This window comes from Pagrus pagrus (genome assembly GCF_965226575.1).
Source record: "Pagrus pagrus genome assembly, chromosome: 19".
Lineage (NCBI taxonomy): Eukaryota > Metazoa > Chordata > Actinopteri > Spariformes > Sparidae > Pagrus > Pagrus pagrus.
This window is the reverse complement of record NC_140203.1, coordinates 22,440,660-22,457,171: the sequence shown is the minus strand read 5'-3', so window position 1 is coordinate 22,457,171 and position 16,512 is coordinate 22,440,660. Positions and strand designations below refer to the sequence as shown.

At 40.8% G+C, this 16,512-nt stretch overlaps 1 protein-coding gene across 2 annotated transcripts; it reads left to right on the top strand.

Annotated features, from left to right (window-relative positions):
• The first annotated feature begins 8,970 nt into the window (after positions 1–8,970).
• Positions 8,971–13,060, top strand: LOC311274708 (uncharacterized protein). 2 transcript variants are annotated; one of them, XM_084382620.1, is made up of 6 exons: positions 8,971–9,110; positions 9,658–9,864; positions 9,953–10,268; positions 11,244–11,444; positions 11,882–11,992; positions 12,788–13,060. In XM_084382620.1, the coding sequence occupies exons 2-6, from the start codon at positions 9,800–9,802 to the stop codon at positions 12,818–12,820; spliced, it is 726 nt and encodes a 241-aa protein (XP_084238746.1). In that variant the 5' UTR covers positions 8,971–9,110; positions 9,658–9,799; the 3' UTR covers positions 12,821–13,060. The 2 variants fall into 2 exon arrangements, with proteins under 2 accessions (XP_084238746.1, XP_084238745.1); XM_084382619.1 differs by lacking the exon at positions 8,971–9,110 and having other exon boundaries at positions 9,586–9,864.
• The last annotated feature ends 3,452 nt before the right edge of the window (positions 13,061–16,512 follow it).

Sequence of the window (16,512 nt, the reverse complement as noted above, 5' to 3'; positions counted from 1 at the left end):
TCATGCCAGAGACCCACACGGCCACAGCAATGACACCTCTCCGTCCTCCAGGAAAGCTCACCGCTCTGCCCTCCTCTCCTCTCCTCTTGTCATCTCTCTCCTTTCTCCTGCTACTTTTCCCCTCACGTTCCACTCTCTCCGGTCCTCCCTCCCCCACTCTCCTCTCTCAGGCTCCCATGCTCGGTTTAACTTTGGGTATTTCCCTCATTAACTGCTACGCCTATATCAGGAACTCCAGAGAGGCCCGAGGAAGTCTGGCTCTGAAATAAAAATGACAGCGTGCTCCTCTGATAGTAACTAATGATAATCACCCCGTCTGCTGGGTGGCCAGGTCTCATGGCAGGTGGGAGGGCATTCTGGGACACAAAGCTTGAATAGTTGAGACAAAATGAGAAAAAACCCTTTCTACATCCATCTGTTGTCGCTTTGATGTCCTTATTCTCGCCTTGTTTAGTGTGTTAATGCAGGAGGGGTACAGACCTGGATTTCACTTTTGATCAGTTAAAGGGACAGTTCATTGAATCATTAACATTCACCTCAAGTAGTTTTGGAAGGTGGCTCGGAAAAGTTTGCAGCTTGAATGCAACTAAAACTGGTTTCATTATCGACACAAGAGGAGGAGTGCTGCAGTAAGCTCCTTTCATATCTGATATCCTGAAGGGGAGCTGTATGTGGGGACGCATATGCCCGGATCAGCCCTGGTGTTGAGCAGCCTCTACCCTGCCAGCTCCCTGCTAAAAACTGTGAACCTAAAGTTCAGTTCACCCAAATTCTGTCGCCCACCCTGCTCCTGACCTAATACGCAAGACTACAAGGTACATTTCGTTCGTTGACCACCTGGCTGTGGTAGCAGTTGCTGTTCTTCATATGTATAGTTGAACACTGGTTCACTGTGGCCCCAGTTTTTGCCCCTCACACATTATCAATCCTCCACAAATGCTGGTGGAGAGACGACACTGTGCATGGACGAGAGATTTATTGCTCTTCTGCGGCAGTAAACGGCATAACCGCCCGCAAAGAACTGTGCTATATATAGTGAATAAGATATTTTGGTCTGATGAACGCTAACATTAACTTAACATCAATAAACAGCAGGGTACATCCACTGGGTGTGTTTTTTCCCCAACCTGCCACAAAGGGCAGTAAAGCTATACGAGCTTGGCGAACCACTGAGAGGCTCCCATAAAAGACTAGTATACTTTATTGTATTAGAAATATAATTATACAAAACTTATCACGAGTATACTTTTACTTTATACTTTAAAAAAATAGATGTCATTAGGTTCAGCTTCATTGTACTTAACATATACTTACTGTGCAATACTGTAAGTGGTATTTAAGTGTACTTCTTAAAAGAATACGTTTTGTAAGTGTTTTGCAAAATTGAACACAAGTGTACTTTTACAAACCATACTATATTACAAATACTTATAGTAGTCATCTAGTGTACTAATAAAAAGTATACTTGTTTTAATGTCCTTTGTAATATACATTTACAGTAGTATGCCTTTTTAAAGTGTACTTTAATTTCACTTCATTATAAGTATGTTTGAGTACACTTAAAAACAGTGCACTTAAATATTCGCTCATTTTAAGCTGTACTTCAATTATTTTAAAAAAATCTAATTATTTTCATGTTGTGTTTCCATGTTCTATAGCTATAACACCACCTGAACCTGCTCAGGTGTCTACACCTTGCTTCACTTTTACCAGAACTCATAAAGTCCTGGGTTGAAGTAGTCTACACTCCTCCTCTTGTTCAGGCAACAGTTTCGTAGCAGAAACAACCAGACCAGGAGTCATTCAGTCCTCACCAAGAGACAAAGTGACTGAAGTATCAACAGGTCATACTCACCCCAGAACAAACAGATGACTTTATGATGGAGTGACATTGAAGTATAGAGACTAACTCTGAACATCAAGTAAGAAAAGTCCCTAGGGTTCAGTCAGGGTTGGGGTAGTCTACCCTCTTCCCCTAGTTCAGGCAATGGTTCCATAGCAGAAGTGTATGACAGGTCAGGTTTGAGGCTTCAGTTAGAATTTCTATGAAGAAAACATAGTGTAGGGCCGAACAGGTCACCACTTAAAATCTGAACAAACAAGTATATTTGCAAGAATCCTGGACTGTTGGTCATTGTGAAATACGAAATGACAATGAGGTGAAGGGCTGTTCGTGTAATGACAAACTGCTGTCGCATACCAGCAATAGCTCCAGAATTTCATCATTGAGCCGAATCCATCTGTGCCTCCCCGTGCAGTCACCAGAGAGGCAGTGTCACCTGTCAGCGAGGCCCTGGCTTCCATCACAGCCTTCTATCGGTCCCGGCAGGGAACTCACTTAATTAGAAGCAAAAGTTTGCTTTTGGCAGCTCATGTTCCCAACAGGAGTTACTCCAGGCTGCACTCTGAGGGCGAGAGAAGAAGAAATTGATGTGGAAGAGAAAAAAATGTCAATGTCCTGTGAGGGCACCGCCATGCAGGTGACAGCATTTGACGGTTGTTGCCTTAAAATTCTGCGTCCTTGGTAAACTAATGAGAAATCCGCCTCATTGTCAAATTGATGATGATAAAGACTGACTGATTGAATCTCACATCATGGCTTCTGTTCAAAGTTGCAGATGGAAATACCACAAAGCTGACATAGGTTTTTTGCGCCTGCCTGACAGACAGTATCTAACGCAGTGATCTGTATTCATGATCCACAAAACAAAACAAAACACAAAGACCCAGCATGGCAGAGAGCAAACAAAAAACTAGCCTGCAAAATATGGTGCCACTGGGAATCTACTCGATTTAAAAACAAATTCTGAATGTAGCTGACATTGGAGGCTGTTTCTTTAACTTGGTTGACTAAGGTGTCTTATCCAAACACAGTTATCTGTGGGAGCTGTTGTTGGCTGATCCCAGCTCAGCTTCACTTTTTCCTCTTTTTGCTTGTTATCATATGCAACTTTGCAAGTAGAACTGTTGTATATACGAGTCATAATTTAGTCCATGAGTCTACAGCCTAGCACTGTGTGACACCAGTGCACGTTAACATGCTCACAATGACACTGATACCATGCTGATTCTTTTCTAGATGGGTTTGATCGATCCACCACACCTGTTAAGATCTGAGGTGAAGCAATATATCATTAATTCAGAGTCAGGTAATGACAACACTAAAAACGTTGGTGCTTTGGTTCAGTCTGCGCTACCATTAATCTTGTTTCCAGATGCATCCACAAGACCTCTGACTGCACAACCCCGACTCCAAAAGAGGTCAGACGCTGTGTAAAAGGGAATGATATGCAAATCCTTTATGACCTATAGACGAGATCTTTAATTATTTAATGCTAAACTTGTTTTTTGTAAATTTGTTTTGCAAGTGACGGTCTTTCCCATTTTTCCTTAACATACAACCTCTGTTACTCATCAAGGTCAAAAGGGTCTCAGTTGTTGTATTTTGTGCTTCATAATGCGCATTTTCAACGTTACAGGTCTGCACTGCAGGCAGTCCAGTGGTCTTTTACAATCACAGCATGCTATTGTTGTCAGAGTTCGGCAAAAAGGTGTGGACCCGAATGCAGACACATACAGGCAGGCAGGAAGTATAACAAAAGGCGGGCTTTAATTAGCTGATTGTCCAAATTCCAAACAGTACATCAATGTGAACAATAAAAAGTGCAGGTGACAAAAGCTGGCAGCAAAAGGCAGGCAAAGGAAACAAACAAAGCAATACAGAAACTGACGTCAAACCAGAAAACCACAAGGAACAGATCAGGAGCACAGGAGACACACGAGGACCGGGGAACAGGCACAGGAGACGGGTGAATGAAAATATATTGTCCTTGTACTGTTTTCAGTTGAGTATAGGTCAAAAAGGATTAGCACATATCATATTCTGTTTGTTTATGATTTATACAGTGACCCAACTTTATTGGACTTCGGCTTTTATACAGGCTCAACACTAAACAAGCAAGCAACTAGCTGGAGACTGTAGTGGAGTAACTAGCTATAACTGAAGATGTTTTTCTCTGGAGTCAGCCAAGACCAGGTTATAATCATATCGGTTTGAGCCTGAAGCTAAATATCAGACATTTTACATAATCAGCAGGGTACAATTTAGGTTGTTGTTGTCGGCTCTCTTTGACTTGGATGTAAACATTATTAAAATAAGGTGCCAGCAGTGAATTAATTATCTCCTCATCTAATCAGTGATGATTTATGGTTTAATAATAATTTACAGTTTGTTCCAAGTTATATATACCACCATTATGATGATGCGTGCACCTCATATTAGATGCATGTAGAAATAATACTGAACACAATGCATGGTGTTGACAAGTGAAGTGCAGGTTGCCTGTGAAGACACGATGCTGCAGGGCTCATAGTGTACATATAATCAGCTCAACACACTAACATCCACATTGTTTTTGTCTCGGATGTAAAGACTAAGGTGCCAGCAGTGAATAAATTATCTCCTCAACCGATCACAGATGATTTATGGGTCATGGCTGCTCTCCACCGCTGCCTCTTAAACCCGTCACTCATCCCACTTTCACATGTCACATAAATGGTTTGCATAATAAATTTTCGGTTCTTACTCAATCCCTGCGAGGCATTGTGTTCAGAGTCTGCGTGTTTCGAGCTGAAGTGAGCACGACATGCTCAGGCTCACGCCAAACGCAGTCCTGCAGCCTGCCGAGTGGTTGGCGGTGCATGTATCTGCTGGAGCCTACGTAATTGGAATCACACTACAATAACACGCCCGATCCTGCGTGCTGGGGTGTCAGTTTTTACATGCTTGATCCACAGAGGCATGACATACCAAGCGTGATCATGGCATGTGACCCCCGCCAGCTGTTCAGCCTCCCTACCTCTGACCTCCTGACCCCCAGGAGTCAAATCATGCTTGACTTGGTGGGGCCTGGTGGAGACCTGGTGACTGAGGGGTTGTGTTAGGAGCATTAAAGCACTGTGGTGGAAGAGCAGGTTCAAATTCCTGGATTCCCACAGCACATACCTCCAATCCTAATGCATCTGTAGGCAAAGGTTACTATTGCAATTTACAAAAAGTGGATATTCCTGCATCCCTGGAATGATGATAGATGGAAATATGAAGTCCTTCTACGAGTGTCTCCATTTGCTAATCACCTGTTTTAGTGTTTTTTTTCTTTATTAAAAAAAATAAAAAATGATTTATGAATATACAAAGGATTATACAGACTTTAATATTATATTTGTTTTTTATTGGATGTATTTGTCAGGGATCATGAATGGATTGTTGTTATTTGTGTGAGCAGCTCATAAATTAATAGATTGACTAAAATAAATACATTAAAAAAACAGGAGAAACTTTCTCACACTTCATCCATGTATGTCCCCCAGGACTAACATTTATATAAACTAAACTTTAAAAAATAATGGTCAGTGATTTTTCGATGACTGCATAGCAACACCAGTGTTTAAACACTTCTGTTCCTTTTTGTTTCTCTTTCTCCACCAGCACCGAAGGCTCGAGCCTGAACGCAGGACACCAGCAGCCCTGCAGCCATCAGCAGCCCCTGTGGGCGCCACAAGATCATGTGACAGAGCTTTGATCAGCACATACATGCCTGTGTGCTGGCCTCACCGCTCTGTGCTCCATCTCACTCTGCAGCTCAACACATACTCAAGCACACAAATGGATATATACTGCGTCTATAATCAGACACCAGGATATACATGAAGACATTTATGCATGCACACAACTAAGTTTTGGCTAAACTGCAGCAGAATTGATGCGTATGTGTCTGCATTTCTACAAAAAAAACAGTGAAACACCAGTGAACCATCACCTCCTAACTAGACCAATCCACTTCCTGTGTTCCAGTTTCAATAGCTCAATGACTCAACATCACCACCAAAAGCAAAGCAGTATCGTCAGCGCTCAACAGTTGTGACCACCATTCAACGATGAAAATTCAGTGTAGCTTTTCATTACAAGTACTTTAACATTGAAACGCAAGGCTTTCATGCCCTTTTTAAAAGACAGGTGTGAATAATGTGACACTTGCATCCACATTATCATCCTTGTGTGTGCCTGCTTTAGTTTCTGGTAAACCAAATAATGCTTTCCAAAACTCCCTGAAGAATCATCTGCCACAGACGCAGAAGCAATATCCATACCCGAACAACTGTTGATAAGATCCATGATGCATGCTGAAATAGCTTCGCAGGTTTCGCTTTGGCCGTTCTGGATCCCCAGAGCTGGTAAAGTTGAAAAGCAACACACTGCGAACCTGTAAAACCTTTTTGTTTCCCCTGTATGAAGCGTCAGATCCAGTACAAAAAAAAAAAAATTTGCTTCCTCCAAATCACAGACACATTTCCTGAGATCAGGGAGCCAAGGCACACTAGCTAGCATGACTTGTTCTACTGCATGATATTTTTTTGTGATTTTAGATCATAAAAAGTGAAATATAAAAAGTACCCCGGCTGGCATTTTGTTGGCACATTCTGAACTCGTATAGAGTGAGCTGCAATTCTCAGACTTTCTTCAAATGAATCTCTCGTAGTGAGAAACAAAGGTGATCTGGAGTTTTCGTCTTCATTGCTTGTCCAAAAGCTTGTGCTTTTGACAGTTGACTGACGTGAGGACAGAAGGACAGGTCACTTACCTGATTGAATGAGCCAATGACATTTGATTTGATTTTAATACATTTTCTCTTCTCTTCAAATAGAAAAAAAAACCCAAATCTTATGAATTGAGCTTTAAGTATTTCGAGAACAGCGCCGAAGCAGGGAGGCAGTTAGCCTAGCTTGGCATTAAGACTGAAAGCAGGGGGGAGAGAGCTAGCCTGGTGCCTATTAGCTAAAGCACAAATTGTAGCTAGCTGTTAGATGTCTGGTTTACAGACACAGAATGTTCATTGGTTGAACTTTCAATTAAGCTTTTATTTGTTGGTCGGTACAGTTGTTTTTGGTTTTTTTGTCTTTAGACGGATCCATGTGTTGTGTGTTTTCCAGTTGCCTCCAGTCTTTATGCTAAGCTAGGACAATCGCCTGCTGGCTCCAGCACCATACTCAGCACACAGACATTAAAACGGTATCACTCTTCTCATCTTCCTCTTAAGAAAGAGAAACGTGACTAAAAGCTTTTTTTTTTATCATAATTTCCACGTTGCTCTGGCTTTTCAGCAAATCCTTTTTCAAGAGTTCCAGCATTTGTTGCTTTACTACATCTCCACTACTTGTATGTCCTGATCACTTTTTGTTTTTTACTAGTTTATTTTTCATCATTGAGCATTAGTTTAATCTTGCATTTTAAGTTGAAAGGTTGTAATGTCTTGCAGGGATTAGGACATTGCTTTGGTTTACTTAAACAACTACAATACAGAAAACGAAGAAATGTAGTCAGGTATAGCTTAAAAGAAAGCAAGGTAATATTTTGGAGAAACAAAGTTGTCCATCTGACAGCAGGGACTTTGAAGGCAATATTTAAAGATTTGCTATTGCATTTCTGAAACACCAAATCCTCAACCCTTTTAATCCTCATAAGAAATCATTCAAATGTCTGTTAAAAGGAAAAACCAGGCTGACTTACTGTAGACTGTGGTCCGCAGACAACCTCTCTCCTGCAGTGGCCCAGTGACACTGCCTCCCTGTAGCTTTATCGTGAATCCTGAATGCCAGGAAGGAGTGGGCTGAGACTGACGCCTTCTCTCCTTTATAAATCAGGCTTTATGGGTTGACATAGTGTCGTTTGTGCATTAGGCCTGCCCCGGCTCCAAAACAATTCAAAGAACAGTTTGTTGGTCTGTCCCTCATTGACACAAAGCAGCTCTGTCAGCCTGAGTCTGAGTGTAGGAAGTTGTGTTTTGTCTCAATCCAACTGAATTCAACAAAGCTTTACTGGCATGGTGCTTTGAATAAAAAAGTACAATGCAGTGAATACATAAAAAAATACTTTAACACAGTACAGTGAGTTATACAGTTAACCGCTAACTAACACTGATAGAAACAGCCAAAATGGCAGATTTACTGTGTGGTCATCAGATTTGTTACCAGAAACAAACAAGCTCTGATAAACTCATCTGTGTCCTCTGGGGGACTGTAGAGAATGGAGCCTGTGTGAATGGACCCCCTCTATCAAACTAGATTACACTCAGATTGTAATTAATTTAAAAAAACTTGACTGTGATGACACATGACAGTAATGTCTCTTTTGAGAAATCATGACCCGGTTGCTCAAGATAATGTACAGACCTTGTTGCGAGCAGTTTCATATAGGCGAGGAACTATTTTCTTTCTACCAAACTATCGCATATCTGCCGACTGTATAACTGCGCAGTAGGAAGGGTGCATCCACTCATGGGTGAGAGGTGTTCAGGACAGCGCCGGATGTAAACATTAACGGCATCTTCCTCAGCTGAGCTGTAACATTAGCGAGCTTAGTTAGTCGAGTTACTTGAGTTTGTAAGAAGGAAGAAATGTATTTTTGATTTAAGAGTGAACTGTCCCTTTAATCATCATCTTTTTTGGTTCATTCTAGTTGACTTTTTCTGTCAAGTGTGACAGATTTAGTCAAACCTAAACCAACGAAATCACAAAACTCACACATTATCACCTGAGCAAGTTGATGGTAAACTTATTATGAAAGGGTGAACACATCCAGCAGACACAGAGCAACATGAGCACTGATTTAATGTTGTGCTTCTGTCCAACAGATTAATACAGATTTAATCATTCTCCTTTCAGTTCTGTTTTTGGTCTCTGTTTTTTGGCTCTTCAGCTGCTAAATGCTTCACTATGTTAGCCAGGTAGTCATAATGGGTCAACATAAAGTGGTTTTTGGGGCTTTATTGCTGAAAACAGCGAGAGCGAACTAGAACAATAAAATTGCAGGCTTGAAAAACAAAATAATGAGCTTACAGATGTTCTAAGCGACCCATTTTAGTACAGGTATTCATGTGATCCACCGTTATTTCCAGTTTTCTAGGATTTAGTGGCATCTGGTGGTGAAGCTGCAGGCTGCAACCAACTGAATACCCCTCCACTCATCCCTCCCTATGGGGTTAGGGTTACTGTAGAAACAGTGCAACATGATGGACCTGCTTCCCCTGTAGATATAAAAGACTCATTCTGAGGTAACAAAAACACACTCTAATCCTACACACTGGACCTTTAACATAAAAATATCAATTAGAGACACTTTAAGCACAAACTTGGTCCAGGTTGGAATCAGCCTCATAGATATTTGTCTGAAAATTGCTTTTGTAGTTAGGAACATAGACATGTTATATTCATTTAGTGAGAATACAAACATTGCAGTCACTATTAGGAAAACTAAAAGCTAAACTATAACTAGTCACTGGCTTGGTGTGGAGGGAGAAGATGTCCCTCAACTACCCAGAACATTGCAGCTCCTCAAACAGCCAGCAGATGTCTCTCCTGCTTTATTTTAATGTTCACACTCAACACAGGCTCACTTGAGAGAGGAGAGAAGTGTGAACCTGCAGCTTTCACTGCAAATGATGCACTTTATCAGCTTTTATTAGCAACAGAAAATGTTGCTCATATTTCATGTAGGACTCTTTAAATAATGTCTCCAGTGCATTTGTGATGTTGCACAGGTTTTGGTTTTGAATTTGAAAGAATATTCAGAGTTCTGATTTAAATGTTCCTATTTCACAGTTCATGCATCAGGTTGGGAACTCCCCCCATCTCTCTGTCTGCCTCTCCTCCCTCTCCTCATCCCTCTATACTCCACCACTGTCAGGCTCCAGACCTCCTCAGGGAACATCTGAGGCACGACAGGATACTAGAGGCTCTGCAGATGTGGATTCACCTCCTCACTACTCCTGAGCTCTTAAGCAGCTGCTGTCTGAAGCCACAGATCTGGTATGTTGATCAGATCTGGTTCTGGGCTCTCAGGTTTTAGGATCTAGATCTTAAGGTCTGACTCGACTGACTCCAAACCGACTCTTAGTCTCCACCTGATCAAATCCTGGAGTATGAGGGCGAGCCGGGTGCTACAGCTGTCCGTTTTGCTGGTGGGACTGTGTCAGGCCCACCGAGCCCCTCCATCAGATGATCCCTCCACATCACAGGAGGCAGGTGAAGTCCCGGTGGCCCAGCTGAGGATGCTCTCTCTGGGACTGGCTCACCTGCTGCAGGGGGTGGAGGAGAACGCTGAGCGGCTGGAGAAACAGGGAGAGCAGGTGGCAGCAGAGCTGGACGGAGCCACAAAGAGTCTGGAGAGCCTTCACAAGCAGAGTTCACAGGCAGGACGGACTCACAGGCAGGTGAGGAAGAATCATCTTACAAACGAAATAAGTAATTCAGACAAACAGACAAACATCTGTGGTTTCTGACTAACAGGCATTTTCTTCAGCTCACACATTTAAGTAGGTTGGTAGGTAGTGAAAAATATTCATTTCCATCAGCAAAGCTGCCAATTATGATCCTCTAATCAATTAATCGTCTTATCATTTTAACTCTAGAAGTCAGTACCCGTCTCTAAAATAATTTTTTGGGGAAATTTTAATCTCTTCTGAAGCCCAGTGTTCTGTTTAAATCAACAGGTTCAGTCAAAAGAGTCAAAAGAACAGATTACGCCACAAAACAACTCAACATACACTTCACTGTATTCTATATCATCTTGCCTGGCTCGATCTTTAAATGGTTATTGTATAATTTTCATCTTTTTTCAGTTGTTTTTAATATAATTAATTGTTTTTACTTATTTTAATTATTTTCTTTACTTCATTTTACAAATGCACTTTCAATTGAAATATATTCTACGAATAAGTGATTGATTTATGATTCAATTTAATCATCATTATACAAAACAAGGGTGTTCAGCTCCCATCAGAGGCTCCTCAGTGTCTCATGTCCACCTCTTTCATTGGAAGCAGCTTTGGGCAATAACATAATGTCAAACATTTTTATTTGTTTGTAAAATTGTAATTGTCTATTTTTTTGCACATCAGGGCAAATTCAAGTTAAATCAAACATGTGACAGTGAAGGTGAAACAAACACAAACTAAGAAATGTTTAAAAAAAGTGAGAAAAGAAAACAATGCAATATAAGGTGAATTAATTAGTGAATGAATGAATAATGTTATTATTCACAGTCTGTGAGGTGTTCATTGTTGGTTTAAAGGTGTTTCAGACTATTATTAGTAACAAGAGAAAAAAGAAAAATACTGGAAACGAACAGAAAGAATACCGTATACTGCATTTTGATAAATACTGTGATGTAATGTTGTGTTTGTCAGGTGAGAAAGAACCTGCAGATAATGAATGCCAGAGGGGACAGGCTGTGGAGGGCAGCCAGAGATCTGCAGAAGGGCCTGGAGGGTCTGGAGACGGAGCAGGGAGCCACGCAGCAGCGGATGAACCAGATCATCCAGAAAGTAAAGAGCCTGACTGAGCCGAGTACAGGGGGCCGAACTCAGCTCGATGTCAGCTCCATGAAGGTGAGCTAAGAACCAAGAACTTAAATATTAAAGATTTGTCTTGGTGATGCCAACGCAAAGACTTATAAAGACTTCTGATTCTGAGCTGTATTCACTGCAGTTTGTTGTCGTGTTGAAACAGGAAAGAGTACAGTACTGTATACACTGTGCCACAAAGTGGAAGCACACTATTCATAATATCACTGTAAGCTGAAGCATGAAGACTTCCTGTCATTGGAAACAAGGGGCCTAACAGAAACCTGGAAACAGCCAACAGCCACAGAGACGTCCACATACTTTTGGCCACACACATTTATTACATTATTTTTGCCTAATCTTGTTTTCTGTTCATTTTGTGTTGGTTTTCTTTGTAGCGTCTGAGTTGTAGCAGACACTTCTGTCAGTAGACTTGACACAGTTGACTGTTCTCCCCGGCCGATGTCTCTGTTGTGATGCAGGTCGTCATAGATAAACAGGCCCGGCGGCTCGCCAGTCTGAACTCACTGGTTTCAGCCCAAGACGGACTGATTGACAGACGCCTGCAGTACATTGAACACCTGGAGAAACGGGTACAGTGTCCATGAAATTTTTTATTATTTATTTATTTTATTTTTTAAATTTGAAGTAATAATTAGTAATAACATACTAGTAATAATTTTGGTGGCGCCAGTGACTCATTTTATAGTAATGATGATACAATTTCTATTTACATTTTATCCAAAGATGCTAAGATTAGAAAAACATGTAAAAAGAAAGATGCAACAAAACCAAATAATTGAAAACAAACCAAAAAAGATTTTCAAAAACACAGTGCATACCTCTGCCGAGGCCCAACGGTCCCTTTAATTCAGTCAAGCTTAATCCGATATTCAACTCGACAGTCCTGTATCCCTCTACATTTTATACCACCCATTACTGCTTAACTTTAATTAAAGCTCACCAGATTGAGCATCCACATCAACTTGTACTCATAAATAAGAGCCACCTAAACACACCTGATGTGTTTCAGTAGCTTTTATGGATTCTTGCTGGCAAATCAACCAGCCCACCAGCAAACAGACCAGCAAAAAAGGGAAGTAATGACTAAAATAACAACATATATTCTAGATGGGTAAAATAAAGTGAAAGATTTTAGGTCAAAGGAAGTTTGAGTTTGAAGATGAGTTTCTTTTGAAGGTTGTAAGCTTTACAGGGAACTAAAGTTACTGTAAGTTATAGTTGATGTCAGAGTGTCAGAAGAACAGAGAAGTAGCACCTTAAAATCAGTAAAACTGAGAATTGCAGAGCATTAATACCCAGGACTCTCTGACTTATACAATAGTTCATGTATTTATATGCAACCTGTCTCTGTGTGTTTGTTTTAGGCGTCTCCCAGCAGCACTGAGGGCAGATTCTGACTTCCGACTGTGTCTGATGAGCACAGCTGCATCAACATACCACTAAATGAACTGCTCTGAAACTCAAAAAAACGGATGTGTCACAATTAACAAATGTGTAATCCCAATTTGCATTTAGGTTACTTCATGACACAAGCTGTTTAATTACAACAAATGAAAGTGTCATGGGTTGTGTTGAAATCTATTATCAGTAAGAGTCTGTTTGAAAATGGTTCAAAAATAAAGCTCTCATGTTTCTGAGTCGTCATGTTGTGGCTCTGACTTCCACAATATTGTGGTTGACGATGGCAGTGAAGCGCCTCGTCAAGATTCTTTGCTCACACACACCCAAATAAACACACACACTCTGAAGTCAGAGAAACCTTCAGACTAACAACACACACAGACGAGTTTCATCATCCAAAAATAAATACTCGGGTCTGTTACAATTTGCCAGACGTAATGTAGGTGCTGGCTACAAACAAAACTTTTTACATCACAACAATGTTATGTGTTGAAAACTTGTATGGTGAAGTCAACATGTATGTAGCGCTGTGATCCCTCTCACTGAAATTAAAGAAACAAGTGATGGGGGCGGAGTGGCTGAGACAGAGACACCATTCATCTTATCACAAGACACTGTACCATCAAAATGGTTTTGAAGCTGTTGTTTTAAGGCAAACGAGTGACATAATATTGCTTTAATGTCCAGTAAAGGTTGTGGAATATTCTTTAGGTAAGTTACAATAAAACTAAAAATATATTCTGTGATTATACATATTGTGATGTGACAGAATATGAAATAGCCGTTACATAACCTCGTGTTTTCTTTGACATGTTTATCTTAATATCCCTATAGGTCAGGCTCAAGGCCCGCTGTGGAGTTATTCGTAAATGTTGTTCACTCCAAATCTTTGCAAGCATTTAGTCTCACTCACCATTTAAATATGTTTTCAGAAAACTACAGAAAAACTACAATTACTACCTTGTGATGGTAAGCCCCTACTGACCAGCATAAATCAATCATATAGGGAGTGTAGTGAGACTCCTAAGGAATTTAATAGAAATGGAAGTCATCACTTTATTGACATGTGTGATTCAAGTTAATAACTTCCAGTGAGAAACGTGCTGTCTTTACTTACAGACTGTTTTTACAGAGGAGTGAAAGAGAGCCTCGACACATGGTGCAACTACAATCACCTGAAGCTCAATATCAGCAAAGCCAGTGAACTTGTGCTGGACTTTTGCTGTATGTCTATTAGTTTGGAAGTTTGTATTCACTTGCTTAGTCAGTAAAGCTGATTCTGATAGAACAAGAGGAAGCTGCTAACTCTTAAACATGGTGCTTCACACACACATGTTCAACCTGACAGCACAGAAGATCTCGACACCCAAGATTTGTGTCTCCAATTAATTTAAATGTCAGACATTTGCTGCTTTTCTCATCATTTATGATAGTAAATTTGGGTTTTGGACCATTGGTCCATAGAAGAAATCTGAAGATGTTACTTTGGGCTCTGTGAAATTGTGATAAGCATTCTTCAGATATTTCTGGCCATTTCATAGACTAAATGATTAATTAAATAAAGATGAGGTGAGCGGTTGTGGGGATAAATAGTTGATTGTTGAGTGTCATTATCAGGTCTAAGACCAAAGTCAGAATTATCATCTATAAAATACATTTTTAATTTGCTCAACTAACAAAGACAACATCCAAACTTCAATCAAAAATCAAATCAAAACTGTTCACCACTCTACATACAGTACATGTATTCCGCTTGCTCATAAGGAGTGCAGTCTAAAAGGTTCAGCGCCACGGCCTTACATAACGACAAATGCTTACATTCTTTGATCCATGGGGGATCCTCATTGAAAAACCCTGAGAGCATTACTCTAATCCCAGTAAAGTATTGTATATGTAGGGAGAAATAGGAAATATTGTGACATCAAACACAAATCAGCAGCTCTGCACCTTCACAGCCGTACTGCTGCCAAATATGATAAAGGTTATGTGTTGAATCCAGGAGGACTGAGCTGATATCTGATGGCCTCAAGTCACCATCTTAACAGCCAACTTACAGGCAGCCTGTCCCCTCCGGTGTTCCCAAACAAACCTCCAACAACTCGAACTATGGCCCACTTAGAGGGAGAAAAAAAACAGGGGAGGGAAAAAAGAGGAAGAGAGACAGTGGTGAGACGGAGGGTGAGAAGTAGAGAATGAATCATGATGCAAAAGTGAGAGCAAAAAATGAGGAACTAAAAAAACAAAGTGGGGAAGAATAAATGAAAATGTGAATTCTCAGAAAATGAACAGGAACAGAGTGCACAGCAGCTTGAATGAGTCCAGAGTATCACCATACAACAGTGTTACTGTATATGTGAGAAGATAAAGAATATATAAGATGGAAACTAGAAGGGTTGGCAGGTGTACCAGAGATGCAACAGCACCCCCTAGAGGTCAAAATGAAACACTGACACAGACAAACAGACTCAAAAGTCTAATGTGGGCTATTTCAGATAATTAACCCACATGTTGTCAATAAGCACACCCTCTTCATTCTGCTGGTTGATAATCGGACATACTTGTAAAAGAAGACCTGTTATGCTTTTTCAGTTTTCTCCTTTCCCTCAGTGTTTTATACATGTTCTTGTGCATGTAAAAGATCTTGAAAGTTAAAAAGGTCTGCACCCACAGGCGCTCTTCTCTCCCACGGAAAACATTGCTGCCTCATAGTCTCACCATTGTCATCATACTACTTCACCGTGTCACACTTTTGCATAATTTATGCCTAGCGGCTATAGTTTGGCATATAAGAGTTGATTTAGCACCGCTGCTCTGTTGTTGTTGTCGGTGCTGGTGCAGGCGTGTGTGAGCTGACCAATCAGAGCAGACTGGGTATTCAGGGGGGGGGGCCTTAAAAGGTTAAAACAGTGTTGAGAGTAAGTGATGCTGCACTTGACAATATGAGAAAACTGATGCGTTTTTTTGAGCATTCAAACATGTAAACCTATTTTAAATGATGACGCTGAAAATGAGCATATTATGTCTCCTTTAATAACAGTATCAGAGATTTTTTTTTTATCTTATAATGGTTATATAATGATGTCTGGTCTATGGTGCAGGCAAAACACAACATGACTTTCAGCTTTGCTGCTGGTTTTGGGAAGAAAAAGCGACTATTTAGCAGCCTGGAAAGACACCAAAGAGAATATTGAGTTGATGGGTATCTCCCACCACTGTTCACAGACGTGTTGTTAGAGCTGTGAACAGTGAGTATGCGCCTAATGTCCCTCTCTCTTTTCTATTCCACTCCCTCATTCTGCCATAAACTGTACCCCTTGTTGTGAAACTGACCACTGTCAGTCTAGAAGGCTGTGTTCAGGCCCGGTTCGGCGTCCAGTCGTGTTCACTCTCACGTCAGGTGGCTGTGCCCTGTCACCTGTGGTGATTCATCCTGTAATCCAAGGTCCAGCTCCAGGACCATCGACTCCATGGCTAACTGGGCCATGAGCTAATTAGCTAGCTGTGGCTACTACAGCCAAGGATAGCTAGCAAAGAGCAGCAGTCGTTGGTTACTCTGTGATATGCTGCCTCATGTTTTGGAGCTACCTTCAAATTCTCTCCATATTCTAGAAATGATGCCTTTAAAGCTCGCGTTGAACATTTTTATGCAGCCTAGACAAATCATTTTTAAAGAAATAATAAATCTACG

Coding starts and splice junctions, on each gene's coding strand:
- LOC311274708 (XM_084382619.1), top strand. CDS start 9,641: ATGTTCCTATTTCACAGTTCATGCATCAGGTTGGGAACTCCCCCCATC. Junction 9,865..9,952: donor TGTCTGAAGCCACAGATCTG/GTATGTTGATCA, acceptor ACCGACTCTTAG/TCTCCACCTGATCAAATCCT. Junction 10,269..11,243: donor CAGGACGGACTCACAGGCAG/GTGAGGAAGAAT, acceptor TGTGTTTGTCAG/GTGAGAAAGAACCTGCAGAT.